The 20982-nt window shown below is 38.4% G+C and overlaps 1 protein-coding gene across 2 annotated transcripts in view; it reads right to left on the bottom strand.

Annotated features, from left to right (window-relative positions):
• The window catches only part of LOC145287748 (sodium leak channel NALCN-like), a 275430-nt gene that overhangs the window by 240547 nt on the left and 13901 nt on the right, over positions 1-20982 (bottom strand). For both annotated transcript variants that reach the window (XM_080135514.1, XM_080135515.1), the window contains exons 2-3: positions 7715-8237; positions 3411-3494 (exon numbers count right to left, since the gene is read on the bottom strand). In XM_080135514.1, coding sequence (XP_079991640.1) covers positions 3411-3494; positions 7715-8005 — 375 coding nt within the window. In that variant the 5' untranslated portion in view covers positions 8006-8237. The remainder of the gene's footprint in view (positions 1-3410; positions 3495-7714; positions 8238-20982) is intronic.

The following is a 20982-nucleotide window of genomic DNA, read 5'->3' as shown; positions in this document are numbered from 1 at the left end:
AGAGCCGGACGATGAAAAGAGCAACCTGGAAGAGCCGGACGATGAAAAGAGCAACCTGGAAGAGCCGGACGATGAAAAGAGCAACCTGGAAGAGCCGGACGAGTAAAAGAGCAACCTGGAAGAGCCGGACGAGTAAAAGAGCAACCTGGAAGAGCCAGACGAGTAAAAGAGCAACCTGGAAGAGCCGGACGAGTAAAAGAGCAACCTGGAAGAGCCGGACGATGAAAAGAGCAACCTGGAAGAGCCGGACGATGAAAAGAGCAACCTGGAAGAGCCGGACGATGAAAAGAGCAACCTGGAAGAGCCGGACGATGAAAAGAGCAACCTGGAAGAGCCGGACGATGAAAAGAGCAACCTGGAAGAGCCGGACGATGAAAAGAGCAACCTGGAAGAGCCGGACGATGAAAAGAGCAACCTGGAAGAGCCGGACGATGAAAAGAGCAACCTGGAAGAGCCGGACGATGAAAAGAGCAACCTGGAAGAGCCGGACGATGAAAAGAGCAACCTGGAAGAGCCGGACGATGAAAAGAGCAACCTGGAAGAGCCGGACGATGAAAAGAGCAACCTGGAAGAGCCGGACGATGAAAAGAGGATCCTGGGAGAGTCGGAATATGAAAAGAGGATCCTGGGAGGGCCGGACGATGAAAAGAGGAACCTGGGAGTGCCGAACGATGAAAAGAGGAACCTGGGAGGGCCGAACGATTAAAAGAGGAACCTGGGAGGGCCGAACGATTAAAAGAGGAACCTGGGAGGGCCGAACGATGAAAAGAGGAACCTGGGAGGGCCGAACGATGAAAAGAGGAACCTGGGAGGGCCGAACGATGAAAAGAGGAACCTGGGAGGGCCGAACGATGAAAAGAGGAACCTGGGAGGGCCGAACGATGAAAAGAGGATCCTTGGAGAGTCGGATGATGAAAAGAGGATCCTTGGAGAGTCGGATGATGAAAAGAGGATCCTGGGAGGGCCGAACGATGAAAAGAGGATCCTGGGAGAGCCGGACGATGAAAAGAGGACCCTGGGAGGGCCGGACGATGAAAAGAGGAACCTGGGAGGGCCGAACGATGAAAAGAGGAACCTGGGAGGGCCGAACGATGAAAAGAGGAACCTGGGAGGGCCGGACGATGAAAAGAGCAACCTGGGAGGGCCGAACGATGAAAAGAGGAACCTGGGAGGGCCGAACGATGAAAAGAAGATCCTTGGAGAGTCGGACGATGAAAAGAGGATCCTGGGAGGGCCGAACGATGAAAAGAGGATTCTGGGAGGGTCGGACGATGAAAAGAGGATCCTGGGAGGGCCGAACGATGAAAAGAGGAACCTGAGAGGGCCGAACGATGAAAAGAAGATCCTGGGAGAGTCGGATGATGAAAAGAGGAACCTGGGAGGGCTGGACAATGAAAAGAAGATCCTGGGAGGGCTGGACAATGTAAAGAGGAACTTGGGAGGGCTGGACAATGAAAAGAGGAACCTGGGAGGGTCGGACGATGAAAAGAGGAACCTGGAAGGGCCGGACGATGAAAAGAGGATCCTGGGAGGGCCGGAATATGAAAAGAGGATCCTGGGAGGGCCGGACGATGAAAAGAGGATCCTGGGAGGGCCGAACGATGAAAAGAGGAACCTGGGAGGGCCGAACGATGAAAAGAGGAACCTGGGAGGGACGAACGATGAAAAGAGGAACCTGGGAGGGACGAACGATGAAAAGAGGAACCTGGGAGGGCCGAACGATGAAAAGAGGAACCTGGGAGGGCCGAACGATGAAAAGAGGAACCTGGGAGGGTCGGACGATGAAAAGAGGAACCTGGGAGGGTCGGACGATGAAAAGAGGAACCTGGGAGAGTCGGATGATGAAAAGAGGAACCTGGGAGAGTCGGATGATGAAAAGAGGAACCTGGGAGGGTCGGACGATGAAAAGAGGAACCTGGGAGGGTCGGACGATGAAAAGAGGAACCTGGGAGGGCCGATGAAAAGAGGAACCTGGGAGGGCCGGACGATGAAAAGAGGAACCTGGGAGGGCCGAACGATGAAAAGAGGAACCTGAGAGGGCCGAACGATGAAAAGAAGATCCTGGGAGAGTCGGATGATGAAAAGAGGAACCTGGGAGGGCTGGACAATGAAAAGAAGATCCTGGGAGGGCTGGACAATGTAAAGAGGAACTTGGGAGGGCTGGACAATGAAAAGAGGAACCTGGGAGGGTCGGACGATGAAAAGGGGAACCTGGAAGGGCCGGACGATGAAAAGAGGATCCTGGGAGGGCCGGAATATGAAAAGAGGATCCTGGGAGGGCCGGACGATGAAAAGAGGAACCTGGGAGGGCCGAACGATGAAAAGAGGAACCTGGGAGGGCCGAACGATGAAAAGAGGAACCTGGGAGGGACGAACGATGAAAAGAGGAACCTGGGAGGGACGAACGATGAAAAGAGGAACCTGGGAGGGACGAACGATGAAAAGAGGAACCTGGGAGGGCCGAACGATGAAAAGAGGAACCTGGGAGGGCCGAACGATGAAAAGAGGAACCTGGGAGGGTCGGACGATGAAAAGAGGAACCTGGGAGGGTCGGACGATGAAAAGAGGAACCTGGGAGAGTCGGATGATGAAAAGAGGAACCTGGGAGAGTCGGATGATGAAAAGAGGAACCTGGGAGGGGCAAACGATAAAAAGAGGATCCTGGGAGAGTCGGATGATGAAAAGAGGAACCTGGGAGGGTCGGACGATGAAAAGAGGAACCTGGGAGGGTCGGACGATGAAAAGAGGAACCTGGGAGGGCCGATGAAAAGAGGAACCTGGGAGGGCCGGACGATGAAAAGAGGAACCTGGGAGGGCCGAACGATGAAAAGAGGATCCTGGGACAGTCGGACAATGAAAAGAGGAACCTGGGAGGATCGGACAATGAAAAGAGTAACCTGGGAGGGTCGGATTATTAAAAGTTTTGTTAATTTTTGCAACACTTTTCTACACTTAGGCAATACTGGCGACAGATATTATATTATTAAAGAAAAAAGATTGTCATTTTGTGATATAAGTTCTGTTTAAAATGTTTTCTCTGAGATGTTTGTTCTAAAAATTCATTAGGAACATTGTTCATAATACATAAGCAAGAAAAAAATTAACAAACAATAAAAAAAGCAAAAAAAAACAATAAAATAATAAACTATAATGAAAACTATAAAAACCAAAACATAAACAATAAAAATAATAAAAATAAAAACAGTAAAAAATGACCACAATAAAAAATAACAAACAAAAAAAAACAATAAAACTGTAAAAAAAACAAAAACAAAAATTAAAAAAATTAAAAATTAAAAACAATAACAAATATTAAAAATAATAGAAAAACATTTAAAACAAATACCATTAAAAAAAAATATTTAAAAAAAACAAAAAACAATAGCTGTTGCATTAAAATGTTAATGTACCTGTAATATAACAGAAAGCCAAAGACAGAGAACCATGAACCCATCAAACTGACACCATCGATCTTTCAAATAAGGTACTTCTCCCTGAAAAGGTAAACAAAAAATAAAAGCATCTTCCAAACAAATTGCGTCAAGTTCATAGAAAGAACAAAACGATAAAATATACAACAATCAACCTGTACATTTTTTTCATATTCATCAGAGAATTCACACAAAAATATTGGATTTACTTGCAACAGCCTTGTTACTTTTGCTTTCCTTATTTCATCTTTTATTTAGTCTACGGGTAGCGTTATGTGCTAAACATGCAATAACAATTACATCAAAAAAACAAGACCGACGAGGACCATTTAATGTTTGAGATTTTTTTTTTTTTTTTTTTTTTTTTTACACAATGATCACCACTTATCAAGGCCCGGAAGCCACTCAGGGATAAGGGTTATTGCAAGTACATTACGTTAGTGTGGAGATTTGATGAATTGTTTAATTAAGGGGGCTGTTCATTAGGAATTTGTTAACATTGGACTTGAAGACATCCAAGTTGTAGTCCGGAGGGAAGCAGGCAGACGGAACAGAGTTCCACAGGCGTGCAGTTCTAAGAAGCTTTGTTCATGGAATCCGCGTTTTGATTTAGGCACAGATATAGAGTGGGGGAAATTTTTCACAGTGGATTCAGCTAGACGGGTGTTTTTCGTGAAAGATTGGCGAGGGGGACCAGAGATTGGAGTTCAGACGAGCACCTGCCATGGAAATAACGATAAAACAAGGATAGGCTCGCAACGTCTCTTCTGTGGGAGAGAGGTTGCAGGGTAGAGAAAAGGGCATCCCCCACTAAGCCACGAAGTCTATTTTGTACTCTGTCAAGGCAGGATAGGCTGTTTTTAGCAGCTCCTGCCCAGATATGGCAACAGTATTCCATCCTTGAACGTACTTGGCTTTTATATAGATAGAGAATTGCATCAGTAGTGAGGTATTTTCTGGAGCAGTAGAAGGATCCCACCATCTTTCCAGCGACCTTGGCAACAGACTTGATGTACGTGTTCCATTTCAGATCAGGAGTAAAGGTCAAACCCAGAAGCTTGTCAAAACATGGGGCCTCACCCAGATAAGCTTTTATGCACAATAAAATTTTGGTGTTAAAAGGTTCAGCTTTATGCATCAGAAGTAATATGCTTGGAAGGGAAAGAGAAAGGATGAATTGAAAGACGCATTTGGTTTGTGGGGTTGTATCTATTCATCAAACACTTATCGTTGACCATTTTTTGACCTTGAAGCAGTAGTATTTTTTTCTTTTTAGATCCTTATACCGAGTGGCTTCATGTCTTGTCTGGAGTAATTTCCATAATAAACAAGCGAAGCATGCATAGTCCCCCATGAGTTCACAGTGAACGAGGCATAAAAAATGACTAAGTTCAGCAATCAAACAACCCCTCTCCCCCATTTAGCCCCCAAAGTTCCTAGGGGAGGTCAAAATGAACAAATGGTGCAGTCTTAGGCCTTAACATATGTAAATTTGAGTTCTGCACCATTCAAAAAAAAAAAAGAAATGACTAAGTCCATCATTTGCCCCCTCCCCTATTTAGCCCCAACAGTCCCCATATTTAAATTTCAGTTCAGCACCATGCAAAACTGCTAAATAGACATACACAGAAAATTTTGGACAAATAAGGTAAAATAGTCCCAAAAATGGAGTGTTTTTATTAGCCTTAAAAGAGCCCCTGGGGCACACCTAAGAGTTATCACGAAGTATAAACAAACAAAATTATATAGAAATCAGTTAGTTACAATTTTTCAGAAAGTTTTATAAAAATCCAAGGCATCAATTTTTTTAATAAGCAAAAAAGTGTCAATTTTAGCCATTTTAACCTAAAAAGCACCCCTAGTGGAGCAACCAGAGTTTTACTGGAAAATCTGTTTTGTTACTTATTTCACGCTATCATGTTTAATGTTTGTGCAAAATTGGAAAAATTCCAAGGCATAGTTATTGAGAAAAGTATGGACAAATGAACGGACAAGGGTGAATTTACAGGTCTACCCTCCTTTTGTCGGGGGAAACCAAAAATATATATACACTAGCAAAAATACCCATCGTTGACTGGGTTCAAAAACAGCCTACAGAAAATGGACTCTGATTTATATGTGTATATATATATATATATATATATATATATATATATATATATATATATATATATATATATGTATATATATGTATATGTATATATATATGTATATATACGTATATGTATATATGTATATATATATATATACGTATATGTATATATATATATATACGTATATGTATATATATGTATATACATATATATATATATATATATATATATGTATATATATATATACATACATATATATATATGTATATATATATATACATACATATATATATATGTATATATATATATAAATATACAAAAAAAATATAAATATAAAAAAAAAAAAACTGGCCCCAACTCTGATTAGGCCCCGTTTCTTAGTGTTTTGTCTGAATTAAATGAAACTTTGGTTATAACTAGTTTATTACATTCAAAACATCACATCAAAACACAAGTTTCTTTGGCCTTTTTTTCTCCGTTCTACAGCATATGTTCTAGATGGCCTCCATTTAGCTTTTTTTTTTGGGGGGGGGGGTCACCCTGTATATGTATATATACATATATATATACATATAAATGTATATATACATATACATACATATAAATATACACACATATATATATACATATAAATATACACACATATATATATATACATAATAATATACATATAAATATACACACACATATATATACATATAAATATACACACACATATATATGTATATATACACACATGTATATATACATATAAATATAAATATGATGATGATTGCAACGTCTTGTAAGACGAGTGCCACTCCCTCAGACACTTAAAGTCTATGAGCCCAAAAATGACTTCCATCGCCACAGGACCATTTTAATAGACAAATGCCTAAGGGAGTATCTGTACACAGATGATGTTACAGAGTCTTAGCTTTGTACGACAGCTAAGTCTCTCTCTCGGTTCAAAATGTTGAGATCCAGCAACAAGCAAGAGCAAGATGGCCAGCAATAAGTTAAACTGCAGACCAGCTTAATGCGGGTAATGGTCTCCCGCTTTCTGTTTTTTTAAATCAGAGATTTGCTTCTCCTAGAAAGGTTGCTTTTACCACGGCTTATATATACATATATAAATATACATATAATACAAGAGATATTTCAAAAGTAATGCCTCCTATTTTTCATTCTGCCCAAATAGATAAGAGGGGATTGCAAATTGCATTGTTATGATGAACGAACTTATGCATTCATGATCAGAAAGTTTCATCTCTGTTGCAGATATTGATGGCGTGAGACTCTAAAAAAAAAAAAATAAAGTATGGATATATGTCAGAAGCTTTTTTACCAATATTTTTTAAAGTCATCCTCTCCTTTCGATTGTCTAGCCTTAATTAAAATATAAGTCACTTTCAGTTTGGCGGTGGTTGTAACAGCTAAGACGTCAGGTTTTTTCCCCCGTCCTTTTCCTCCTTCACAGTACGGGTTCAAGCCTGCCTTCCTACTACCACTTTTTTTTTTTTTTTTTTTGCTCGAAACGCACATCCAAACACCCAGGCAACACCAGGCTGAAATGCTAGTATATCTATATATCTATAAATATATAATTTCAATATATATTACCAAAGAAGAAAAAGTGCAATAACAGACTAAAACCAAAAGACACTTCAAAAATAATTTATTTCGCTTTTACTCTAATTCAATTTTTCAAAAAAGCATAAATTCGACAAAAGAGGGGTGGAGTAGAGAAAAAAAACTGTATTAAGACATCTTTCAGCAGACACTTTTCAAAATAATTGTTAGCAACGAGGGGTAACATCATTTAAAAATGTGGTCAAATGTGTACCTCACTTAACATAAATACCCCGGACAAAGAGCAAAATCCCACCCCTTCACAGTAGAAATCCCTAGATGTAAGAAAGCCTTCCATTCTAATAGTTTCTTTCCTAGGACTGCTAGACTCTGAAATTTCCTTCCAGGTTCCTGCTTCCGACTGTACTGACATGCAGAAGTTCAAGTGTAATAACAGACATCTTGCTGCTTTACTCCCTACATAGTATTTCTGCAAATTATGTCCCAATTAGTAGCCCCCTACATCAAAGTGACAATGTGCCTTGTTTGGAGTAAAAATGCAATTAAAAAAAAAGTCATCTCCTTTGAAAAAAATTCAAAATATTTTCAAAAAGACATAGTAAGAAAATGTTGCGTTACCTTGACGATACCTCGAATCTGCATCTCTGCGACCATTTCAGCCGTGAAAAGAAAAGTGATGAGGAGATCAATGATGAAGGTGACATATTTCAACTCTGGGTGGTACTCGAACGTCTTCGGCGTGTTCATACTGACAGAGATCATACTAATAAGGGCACAGAGACGGAAGACCCGGCGAACCCATGCCTTGTTCACCCAGTCAATGTCCGTGCTATCGTTGACATTTTCGTCGGGACCGTAATCCGATAAAGCCATATTTTCACGAAAGCTCGTCTTTCTGTTGACAAGCATGGCTGAGTCGTGGGGGTGAGCTAAAAGTTTTGAGAGAAAAAAAAGGGGGAGGGGTCACAACTAGAGCACACAAAAATAATAAACATTTAATTTTAGCTTGGAGATGTCGCGCCGACTCCTTAGTAGTGCAATCATCAGGCTGAGATCTTTCGTGAATATCCTCATCCTCTCAGAGATAACGAGTTGAAGACGATACATGCATTTATACCACAAGTCTTTTGTGATGAAAAACCTAGAGAAAAGAAAAGGAATATTTAATTTGAACTCATACATGTTATAAACAGAATAAGTGATAACACAATTATCAAATAATTATATCACATCCGAACTATAATCTATACTCTTATAAATTTGGGTTCTTTGATATTCATATTAAAAACCTTTTTTTCTATTTATTTATTATTTGCTTCCCCACTGAGCAAATTAGACACAAGGTCGTTTTGTTAATGTGGAGAGTGAGGGGAGGAGGACCAGTTCTGAGAAAGAACTGGATAGTGATATTTAGTATGAAGGGTTTCCGCTACAGGCCAAGCCTTTTTTCTGTTATCAAAGTGTAGTATCTGTTCTGCCAGATACTGCAATCAAAGTACTATGTAGGGGCAACCCCACATATCAGACCATTGATCTTGAGCAATCAGTTTTGGTCAATGATTTGATATGTGGGGTTGGACACACATATTACTTTGATTGCAGTATCTGCTGGAACAGATACTACACTTTGATAACAGAAAAAAGGCTTGGCCCGAAGGTCAAGAAGAAAAAAAAAGGCGAACCTTTTTTTCTGTTTATTTAGTTATTCATTTGCTTCCCCCCTATCCGAGCAAATTAGGCACAAGGTCGTTTTTTTAATGTGGAGAGTGAGAGGAAGGGGGACCAGCTCCCCCGAGAGGGAACTGGATAGTGACAATTGGTATCATTGACCAAATCTGATTGCTCAAGAGCAATTGTCTGATATGTTGGAGCAACCTCACATATTACTTTGATTGCAGTATCTGCCGGAACGGATACTGCAATCAAACACTTTGATAACAGAAAAAAGATCTTGGCCTGAAGGGCAAGAAGAAAAAAGGCAAACCTTTTTTCTGTTTATTTAAAAAGAAAATACAACTTTGTTACATATAGGTCATGGAACTGCATTCATCTGCAAAAGATCTAACTAATTTGCATATTCTTTTAAACATTCATTTTGGTTGGTTGGTTGGTTGGTTGTTTTACATCATATCAACCCTTTTCGGGTTATTTAATGCCGAATCCAAAGATTTTGAAGAAAAATTTTTTTAATAGAATATATTTATTGTTTTCACGTCGGTTTCTATTTAACCCATAGTTGGGACCCTAACAGGTACTACCACTCCGGGTCAGAGTGGACCTGGGAGCAATGGTAATTAAAGGGTGGCTCCACACTCCCCAAAGCCCACAAGCTGGGGCCTCACCACTAGATATAGTTTAAGGTCATATTCAGGATCCCCATTGAGGGACTTTTACCCTCTGCAGGGGAGCAGTCGGCGTATTCTAATGCCCCACTGACAGGGCCTAAACATTCATTTTAATTAATGCCCTATTAGTATTTCGGTTTTCTTATGAGATGATCATCTTTAGTTAACTAATATGTGTAATTATATTCATGCAGATATTCTACATGATTTATACTTGCGCAAAAAGGTTATAGTAAACACAAACCTCTTACATATATTATGTATGCGCATACAGTGTATCACAAAAGGGAGTACACCCCTCACATTTCAAGTATTTAAGTACATCTCTTCATGGGACTACACTGATGAAATGATTTTTTGACACAATAAAAAGTAGTCTGTCTGCAGTATATACAACAGAGTTAATTTATTTTCCCCTCAAAATAACTCAAAATATAGCCAATAAAAACTAAATCACTGGCAACAAAAGTGAGTACACCCCTTACGAAAAGTTGTCAGTAGTAACATACAACATGTTAACTCTCAATATTTTGTGTGACCACCATCATTATCCAAAACTGCCTTTACTCTCCTGAACGGAGTTTACCATATGTAGCCACTGGAACACTCTTCCACTCTTCAATTACGACATATAGAGCTAGTGGATATTTGAGACTTTGCGCACCTCCACCTTCTGCTTGAGGATGCCTCAAAGATGTTCTATTGGGTTCAAATCTGGAGACACGCTTGACCAGTCCATCACCTTTACCTTCAGCCTCTTCAGCAAAGCAGTGGTTGTCTTGGATGTGTGTTTTGGGTCATTGTCAAGCTGCAACTTTGCTCTGCGACCCAGTTTCTGGAGGGAGGGGATCATGCACTGTTGCAGTATGAAGTTGACTTGCAGAAGTGAATGAATTCATCCAGGTGCAGAAATGAACGTCTGGTTTTCGGCCGTTTTATTTATTTGTTTCTCAACGATGTTTGGGAAAACCAGCTCCGCCGAAAAGGGGGACTCTTGCAGTGTCCAAATGAATAGCAATTGTCTGATATGAAGGGTTTCCCCCCCACATTGATCAAAGCTGATTGCCTTTCTGGACACCCCAACTGGAAGGCCGGGCAGTTCAATTTGCTTCAATCAGTTTAGCTTTATTTATACGAGAAAGAGAAACAAACACTGGGAACCTGGGATTTTTTTAAAAGTCGATCAAAATAAAGATAGAGACGACGTCCGTTCTCGAATCGTAGATATTATAATCTAGGAAGTATAAGGAAAGTTCTCCAAAATAGTAAACTTGTTGAGAAGCCCATCGCAAAAAGCCTTTTGTGGACATACAAAAACACGCGCCCTCATTTTGCCTTTTATATAATAGACTAGCGACCCCTCCCGGCAGAAAAGTGCCCAGTTGAGGGTGAAGGAATTAATGTTTTTAGCCAATTTTTCAATATTTGTCGTTCGAAGGCTCGGGCTTCAAAGCGATACTGATCTCGTGAAAATCTATCGCCTCTTTCAAAAGTTTTAGACATACATACATACATACATACATATAAACAGACAGGTGAGATTTATATTATAGATTTTGTTTCAAACAAAATCTTCCACTGCGGGTATCAATAATGAAACAAGTATTTATTGATTTTAAACGACCAGTATAATTAAAATCTATGGATACCCCCACCCACAGGCACTCACTGTTTGGCCACCAATCAGTGAGACAAAGACTAAAATCTCGCAGTAGCTTCATCAATATAGAGGAAATCGATCCCAGGCAAGCTGCCTCCTATAGGATGGAACGATGGCGAGACTATAACAGCAGGCATAAAAATGAAGCCCTACCAGACCCAAAAGAAACACTCCCCCAGGGTTCAAACCATGGTAGAAAAAACTGGGTGACTCTAAATAGAGCCAGAGCCAAAGTAGGCAAAACAAAAGACAATCTCCACAAGTGGGGCCTAGACACCTCACTTTTATGTCCATGTGGAGAGGTACAAACGATGCACCACCTTAGGGAAAACTGCCGATTGGGTCCTCATTGCTCAAACCAAGACCTTAAGAATGCGATGGGTTAATTTCTATTGCGATAAGATATGATGATGATGATGACCCCACCCACAAGTGTTTGTTTTTTTCAGGAAAAATAGCAAATTTATGGTTAAATATTTCAAGAATCAGAATCAGTAATTGTATTGGAATCGTCTCATCACTAATTGCTACATATTACTATATTTTGTTTTTCCATCGTTCCAAACGTCGTCAGAATAACACGCAAGATGAGAACAATAGTCCGAATAATTCGAATAAAAAAAAAAATTATCCTCGTCTCAAAAATTCAGGAAACATTATTGTGGTTGATCAGAAGTTTTGTTACCATGGTGATATCGTTGGATCACAGGGTGGAGCAGGTGCTAGTGTGATTGTAAGAATTAGAAATGTATGGAATGTGTTAAGGGAACTTTTGGTTTATGTCAGGTTTCGGGCAAACCTGAACGGACGGTTCACAAAATGTGTAGCAAGAATGCTTTGGGTTTGTTGGGGGTGGAAGTGAGAGGAAGATGGGGGGGGGGACTGATGTGTGGAGGGGTGCTCTATAGAAAAACCCCTTTAAATTTATCATGAAAAAAAAAAAGAAAAGAAAAAAGTAGGGAAGTACTTGCCACTTTTGTCGAACAAAAACGCTTTTCATTTAAGTGGATGTCATAAGCCACAAGACTCACTACAACAAGGGCACTTCACAAAGGTTTAAAAACCAGAACAGTTGGAGAAGTCCTACTATTCAGTCTGCGATGGAGTAGTTAGTGCCAACGAAGAAGAGTACTTCTTCGAGTTAGTAAGAAGAAGAAGAAGAAGAAGAAAAAGAAGAAGAAAAAGAAGAAGAAGAAAAAGAAGAAGAAGAAAAAGAAGACTAGAGTCGATACAAATTAAAAAAAAAAAAACTAAATCAAAGTGACGATATTCAACAGAACAGCATGTTTTGTTATTTTTCTATTTATTTATTCTTTTTTTACAAGAGATTCACCACTTATCAAGGCCCGAAAGCCACTTGAGGATAAGGGTTAATAAACACAAGGTAGTACCGTAGTAATCGTTAATGGCGTAAGTTGTGTACAATTTATTATTTATATTTGATTATTTAAGAGGACGGTTCAACAAGAACTTGTTTACATTACGGGTGGATGTTGGGTGGGTGGGATGTTTTTTTTCTTTTTTTCTTTTTTTACAAAGGAGTCACCACTTATCAAGGCCTAGAAGTCACTCGAGGATAAAGGTTAATGAGTCTACAGTAGTCAATGGGACAAAGGAGTCACCACTTATCAATTTTTATTTTTATTTTTTTTATTCAATTTTCACCCCAAACAAGGTACAGTGCCACTTTGAAGCAAGGGGCTACTAATAGGGACTTAATTAGCGGGGTCATTATGAAGGGAGACGAGTAGAAAGATGTTTGTTAACATTACACTTGAACTTCTGCATATCAGTGCAGTTGGGAAAGCAGAATCCCGGAAGGGAGTTCCAAAGACCTGCAGTTCTGGGGAAGAAACTATTGGAGTAAAAGGCTTTCTTGCACCTAGGGATCTCTACTGTAAAGGGATGAGACTTAGTCGCCTGTCGTGTTTGTCGGGGGTAGTTACGTCGGGGAGGTACAAGTGTTTGCAGTTCGTCAGAGCATTCACCATTAAAGTATTTGTAGAACAGGCAGAGGGATGCAACATCTCGTCGATGGGACAGAGGCTGAAGCCTAGATGACAGTTCAGGACCTATCAGGTTGGCGACTCTCTTTTGAACCCTGTCCAGGAGCGAGAGACAAGCAGCAGATGCACCAGCCCAGATGTGACAACAGTACTCCATACATGGGCGAATGGTTGCCTTATAGAGGTATAGGATACTGTCAGGCGTAAGTATCAAGGTCTATAAGTCACTCGAGGATAAGGGTTAATGAGTCTACAGTAGTCAATGGGACAATATCGAGCAATTGTTATTAGTGGACATTTGGTAAATTGGATTACTTAAGGGGAACGGCTCATCAAGAACTTATTCACGTTGGACTTACTTGAAGACAACGATATTGTAGACAGTTGGAAAGCAGAAGAGAGTTCTACAGGCGTGCAGTTTTAAGAAAGAAGCTTTGTTCATGGAATCTACGTTTAGGTTTAGGCACAGATAAAGAGTGGGGGAAATTATTGATAGTGGTTTTAGTTCGACGAATGTTTTTCGTGAAAGTCAGACCAGGGGGAACCACAAACTGGAGTTCAGACGAGCACTTGCCATGAAAATAACGATAAAGCAGAGATAGGCTTGCAACATCTCTTCTGTGGAAAAAAAGTTGCAGAGAAAAGAAAAGGACATCCCCCCACTAAGCTATGAAGTCTATTTTGAACTCTGTCAAGACAGGATAAGCTGCTTTTAGCAGCTTATCTTGCCCAGATGTGGCAATAGTACTCCATCCTTGGACATACGTGGCTCTTATACAGGCAGAGAATTGCATCAGCAGTGAGATATCTACTTGAGTGGTAGAACAATTCCAACATTTTTTCCAGCAGCCTTGGCAATAGATTTGATGTACGTATTCCATCTCAGATCAGGAGTAAAGGTCAGACGAAGAAGCTTGTCAAAACATGGGGCCTCCCCAAGATGATAGCCATTCATTTCAGTTTATTTTACTAAAGAATGAAGATGGCAATATTTTGCAGATGTAGATATTGGATGCACTTAAAAAAAAAAGTTAGAAAATGCAGACACTTAAAGATTTTTACAAAGATTATTTTAGTCACAGTTTTAAAGCAAGAAAAATTAACATACCCTCATCCAAAATTGAGTGAGAGATGCGGGGGGAGGGAACTAAAAAAAAAAAAAAAGAGAAAAGGAGAGAGAAAAGAAAGAAAAAGAGGAGGGGAAAAGAAAGAAGAGAGCGAATAGAAAAGAGAAAGAAAAAGAAAGAAATTGTCAAAATATTTGATGCTTATTCAGACAGGAGATGAAATATTCCAAAAATCACATAATTTGATCAAGTTTTTTTAAGAAAATCAAATTTTACTCAGTGACTATGAGGGGGGGAAATACTAACGGTGATAGTAAAATCATGGGCAGACAACTGATTTTCATTTTTTGGGGATAATGTCAAAAAGACCACCGAAACGTGCAATTTAAAACCATACAATAATTTTTTATTATTTGAATTCATCGGACTACTGTTCTCATCGTGAGTGTGTTTTTCACAATATTTCAGTCGATGTAACCTCTGACTTTCTTCAGGTGTAACTTGTCAAACTTAGGAATGTTTCTGTCGAACTCGAGAATTTATTTACTTCACAGGGGTAGCATGCTCTTGTTCCATCAGCCATGAGTGGATAAAGGTCCTAAGTAATTTGCAAATGTATTTTTTCGGTCGCCCACACTGAGGATTAAAATGTCAACCTTCAGGAGAAGGTCACATTTTAGAATTGATTTTTTCTAAGTACTCTAATCACTGCGCTACAAGAACCAGTTTATCATCATAAGTGCTAATCTGAATAAGCAGTAACAAACATCAATTAAGCATATATACAGGGTGTCCATAAAGTTCGTGTGCACTTTAAAAAATATATAACTTTATTTATATTTGCGATAGAAATAATCTGTAAAAAATGTTATAACGTTTCATGTATCAAGTTTTAAGTATAGTTATTGAATAATTTTTCAACACAAAATTCGTAACAATTTTTGATAAGTAAAAAATAATAAAAAAATATTTTCTTTTGTTTTTCAGAATCAATTTGATCCCATGGCTTCAATTGAGGAAAAAGTAAACTGTGTCCTTTGGTTGGCTGAATTGAAATCTACTATTGCTGTACAAAGAAAGTTTAGAGTTGAATACAATAAAAAAGCGCCTCATAGGAACACCATTGTTAAATGGATGAAAAAATTTAAAGAGACAGGCTCTGTCCATGATAAACCACGGTCTGGAAGGCCATGTGTCAGTGACGAAAGTGTTGCTTCCATAGAAGAATCCTTTACTGCAAGTTCAAGAAAGTCTGTAAGACAGGCATCATTGGAGCTCGGGTTGCCAAAGTCTACTGTGTATAAGATTCTGCGGGCAAAACTTCATATGAAAGCTTACAAAATTCAATTACATCAACAGTTGTTAGAAGAGGATTATTATGCATGGCTAACTTTCTGTCACCAGTTCAATGAAAAACTTTGCAATGATGATGCATTTGTGAGTAATTTACTGTTTTCTGATGAAGCAACATTTCACATTAGTGGCAAGGTCAACAGGCATAATTGCCGAATTTGGGGAACTGAAAACCCAAATGAAACTGTTGAACATGAAAGGGACTCTCTTAAAGTTAATGTGTGGTGTGTTTTGGGAATAAATCGAATCATAGGACCATATATTTTTGAACATCGTGTTATTAACAGTGACAGCTACTTAGATATGTTGCAGAATTACTTTATTCCGCAACTTGAACAATTAAACTTGAAAGATGATACAGTGTTTCAACAAGATGGAGCTCCTTGTCACTTTGCTCGGTGTGTTAGACAGTTTCTAAATCAGGAATTTCCTAACAGATGGATCGGAAGGGGTGGACCATTTCATTGGCCTCCATGTTCGCCAGATTTGACTCCATTAGATTTTTTTTATGGGGACATGTGAAAACAATTGTGTATGCAACCAAACCTAGTTCATTGGAAGATTTGAAAGCTAGAATAACTAATGTGATTTCAGGCATTACTATAAATCATTTGGCAAATGTTTTTCGTGAACTGCAAAATCATATTACCCTTTGTATTGCTAATGATGGAGGGCATGTGGAAAGTTAAATAAAATTTCAATAAAAGCTTAAAAATATAGATTTACTTCTTTCAAATCGATTTTACGGATTATTTCTATTGCAAATACAAATAAAGTTATAAATTTTTTAAAGTGCACACGAACTTTATGGACACCCTGTATATTAGATTTCAAAAGATTATTTAAAAAAAAAATGACTTGAGTGCTGTCGGCTAGAATTGAAACCAAGACATTTAGCATTCCAACTGTGTTCCCTCTTGCTTAAGCTAACCCAACAGATAGGTAAGAAAGATTTTAAAATTAAACCACTTCAAGCTATGAATGAGTTTTCAAATGCGTAAAAGTAACAAAACATTTTGCATTTCAACTTGCCGACATATTTTCGTACGCATCATCCATCCAAACAAAGATTTTACTCGTTATAAACCATCGTTGATGTATGATTAATATTTCTTGTTAATTTCAGTGTTATGCGACCAGTAGTTTAAGAGTTTATTGGTTAAATATTTCACACACACACACACACACATCTACTGTTTTATTTTTTTAATTTTTTTTTTTTTTTTTTTTTTTTTACATGGAGGTCACCACTTATCAAGGCCCGGAAACCACTCAGGAATAAGGGTTATTGCATGTACAGTAATCAATGGGATAATATCGTAGTAATCGTTAGTATTGGAGATTTGATAAAGTGTTTTACTTAAGGGGCGGTTCATCAGGAATTTGTTTATGTTGGACTTGAAGACATTCAAGTTGTGGTCAGGTGGGAAACGGGCAAACGGAAGAGAGTTCCACAGGAGTGCACTTCTAAGAAAGAAGCTTTGTTCATGGAATCTACATTTTGGTTTTGGTACAGGTAAAGAGTGGGGAAAATTATTGACAGTGGTTTATCGTGTTTATTTATATAGACTAGAACTAATGTTTTATTGGTTAGTAAACAGCTTCCAAAACTTTAAATCTGAAATTTTCCAAAATAGCCAATCAAACAAAAAACGGGTTAAAAAAAAATAAATCCACAACAAATAAATGTTACCAAAGGTAAAATAAGCTCTGTCTACCTAGATGGTTTTTTTTTTGTGCTTTAGCTTATTTTAAAGTGTTTTTTAATGAAAACAATGCTAATGGTTGTCTCAATAATCGTTCAAAAATCGAAAATTAAATAAAATATTGATAGAACATTTCATTTTTGCATGATTAGTGACATTTATTAGATGTGTCTCTATCAGTATTTTGTTTAATTTACAATTTTCGAGACTCCAAAATGATCGTCTAATGTCAGCCATTTTTTTTTCGTGTTCTAACTGAAGACTCGATACCACTTGTTTTTCAAAGTAAATAAAAGCTTTAAAATAAGTTAAAAACAAATAAACTTATCCATGCAGGTAGAAATTTTTCCTTTGGTAACATTTATCTCTTATATATTTGCTTTTTGACAACTTTTTCGTTTTGGTGACTATACTGAAAAAAAAAAAATGTTCTTTCAATCTTTTAATCCATGGGAGGGACGGTCAGACAATTTATACAAATTGGTGCTTGTTAAGATAGAGTCGATAGATCGATTTTTTTTAAAATGTCCTTTTAAGCAAAAACAATATTACGTACGTGATTGTCATGTCGAAAATAGTAATATATCTAAAAATTATGAAAATTTATTAAGTAGAACTATTGTGTTTTTAGGGTAATTCCATCTCAAATCATCCAGACCATGACACCCTTACCTCTCAGGCCTGTAAAACTGCCCATCTTTGAGGTCCGATTGTGAGCTAACGAGGAAAGAACCAAACACCTTTTTTGGAGGAATTTAAGGTCAGACTAGCAAAAATATCTAGGAATAAAAAAAAATTCAATTTCCAATAGTGCCACATGTTTCTTTTGGGTTGCCTTAGACCAATACCCAAATCCCGGCTTAAAGGTTCAATAACTCAGAAACAGTTCATTTTTCAGAGGTTTTAAATGTGATTTTTGGATTCCTTGTGTGGAAAACCTTGTCCATACAAATTTTCAAGGTTCTACCTAGTCTAGAAATTGATTTATATCCAAAAACGTAATTTCATAATTTTGTGAATTTGTGCCTCGACGCGATATACATAAAATACCAAACTTGCGATATTTCCGGAACCGCTTAGAGTTAAAAGCTAAAATTTTCAGGATTCCCTAGCTTTTATGATACCAACATATGATGAAAGTTTGGAAAAAATCTGAGCGGTAAAGGTGTCAAAGATGTTTTTTTTCTGGATGATTTGAGATGGAATTACCCCTTAGTAAAATAAAGTCTATTGCTATAAGGTTATAAATATTGCACGCCATAGGCATCTTCTATAATATAAATCTCACCTGCCTGTTTAAATGTACGTATGTATGTTTGTTTGTATGTCTGCCTAAAACTTTCGATAGAGGCAACGGATTTGCATGAGATCGGTATCGTTTTGAAGCTCTACCCTTCGGATGACAAATATTGAAAACTTGGCTAAAAACATTAATAAAAACGTTTCAATCGACTAGCATTAATTTAAACCTTCGCCACTTCCGGTTTGGCGATGGCCACAACAGCAAAGACGTCACATTTTTATTTTATATTCTGTTCCTCCTTCGCGGTGTCTGCCTGCCTACTACCACTTTTTTTTTTTTTGCTCAACACACACCTCCAAACACCCGGGCGACACCGGGCACCCAGGCTAGTGTAATCTAAAATATGCGTTCCAAGTTATGTCCCCTGTATATAAACTCTCCATCGTTAACTTTATAATGTCTAAGAAAAATACAATTTTACCCAATTTTCTGTAAAAATTACTTTTAACTATAAATAACTTTCTACTCAATAAATTTTCATAATTTTTGGATATATTACTATTTTCGCCATGACAAGTATATTCATGATATTATTTTTGCTTAAAACGATATATTAAAAAAAAAAATCGATCTGTTGACTATCTTAAGAAGCACCAAAAAAATGGTAAGACAATATCGAATCAACGAATATCAAGAAATGGCTGATAAAAGAAAGAATCTTTTAAAACAGATTTCAAACTAATGGTTCCATAAAAAAAAAAACATGATATTGGGATAGAAAGAAAAAGAAACGTTATTTTTAAATAAAAACGGTGTTCGTTTACTAAGTTAATGTGCTTGTTTTTTGTTTCTTAAACTCTAACCCAATTATCCTCCCCCTCTCCTCCCTTTATCTCTCTCCGTCCCACCCATTATGCCCCTCTCCTCTCCCACTGTTCACCCAGAAACAGATTTGATGGAATCAGTTGCTTAGCCCTCCTTCTTTACCGATTCCACAGAAGAGGTCGTTTCTTCTAATCGTTTTATTCCTACCTTATCTCTCTGCAATGTAGTATAGTTATCTTTAAGTATTTAAGCATTTTGGCGTCTTTTTTTTTTGTTTTTTCTGACACTTGTTTTTGATAATTCATAGACATTAGCAGATTATTACGTTTGTTTTGATATTTTTTGTAAATTTCATTTAATGATTTTGCATACATTTGATAGATATTATGAAGAAGAAGAAGAAGAAGAAGAAGAAGAAGAAGAAGAAGATGGAGAAGAAGATGAAAAGGGGGGGACAAAGAAGAAGAAGGGGGAGACAAAGAAGAAGAAGGGGGAGACAAAGAAGAAGAAGAAGAAGAAGAAGGGGGAGGAAATAGATAAGGAGATGGAGAAAAAGAATAAGAAGATAAAGGAAAAGATGATGGAGAAGAAAAAGATGGAGGAGGAGGAGGAGAAGGAGAAAAAGAGGAGTTTTTTTTTATTTTTTATTTTTTTTACATTTTCACCCCAAACAAGGCACATTGCCACTTTGGTGTAAGGGGCTACTATCAGGGGCAGCAACTACTGGGGCACTATGTTGGGATTTGGGTAGCAAGATGTTGGTTCACGTTACACTTGAACTTCTGCATGTCAGTACAGTTAGGGAAACAGGGACCTGGAATGGAATTCCAGAGTCTAGCGGTTCTGGGGAAGAAACTACTGGAGTAGAAAGATCTTTTACATCTAGGGATCTCTGTGTGGGGGTGGGATTTAGCTGCCTGTCGGGTTTGTCGAGGGTGCCTACATCGTGGGGGCACAAGTGTCTGCAGTTCGTCAGAGTATTCACCATTAAAATACTTGTAGAACAGGCAGAGGGATGCAACCTTTCGTTGATGGGACAGAGGCTGAAGCTTAGATGCCAGTTCAGGGCCTATCAGATTGGCGACTCTCTTTTGAACCTTGTCTAGGAGTGAGAGACTAGCAGCAGATGCACCAGCCCAAATGTGACAACAATACTCTATACATGGGCGAATGGTGGCCTTATAGAGGTACAGGATACTTTCAGGTGTCAGTAGTTTTCTAGCATGGTAGAGAGAGCCTACCTTTTTCGCAACGACCCTGGCAATGTTTTCAATATGATTGTTCCAACTCATGTTTCCTGTGAATGTTAGGCCAAGCAGTTTGAAAGATGTACTCTCAGACAAGGAGTCACTGGCCATTGCTATTGGTGGCAGAGAAGGTTTCTTGTAATTATTGAAGGAAACTAGTTTAGTCTTGGCAGCATTGAATGTGACCATCCATTTATGTCCCCATTCCACTACAGATTGGAGGTCATCCTCTAGTGTTTTTGCCATTTCTTTAGTTATGTGTTCATTTGTTTTCCTGTCATGCCGGTTATAGAGTGTGGTGTCATCAGCATATATACCCATCTCAGAGGCAGTTTTGTCGAGGAGGTCATTAATAAATATTAGGAACAATAGAGGTCCAAGGATAGACCCCTGAGGCACTCTCACATTTATATCACACTGTTTAGATGTACGAC

The sequence above is a fragment of the Euprymna scolopes genome, chromosome 11 (genome assembly GCF_053919585.1).
Source record: "Euprymna scolopes isolate OS-2025 chromosome 11, ASM5391958v1, whole genome shotgun sequence".
In the NCBI taxonomy this organism is placed as follows: domain Eukaryota; kingdom Metazoa; phylum Mollusca; class Cephalopoda; order Sepiida; family Sepiolidae; genus Euprymna; species Euprymna scolopes.
The sequence above is the reverse complement of the archived record's forward strand: the minus strand, read 5'-3'. Positions and strand labels throughout refer to the sequence as shown.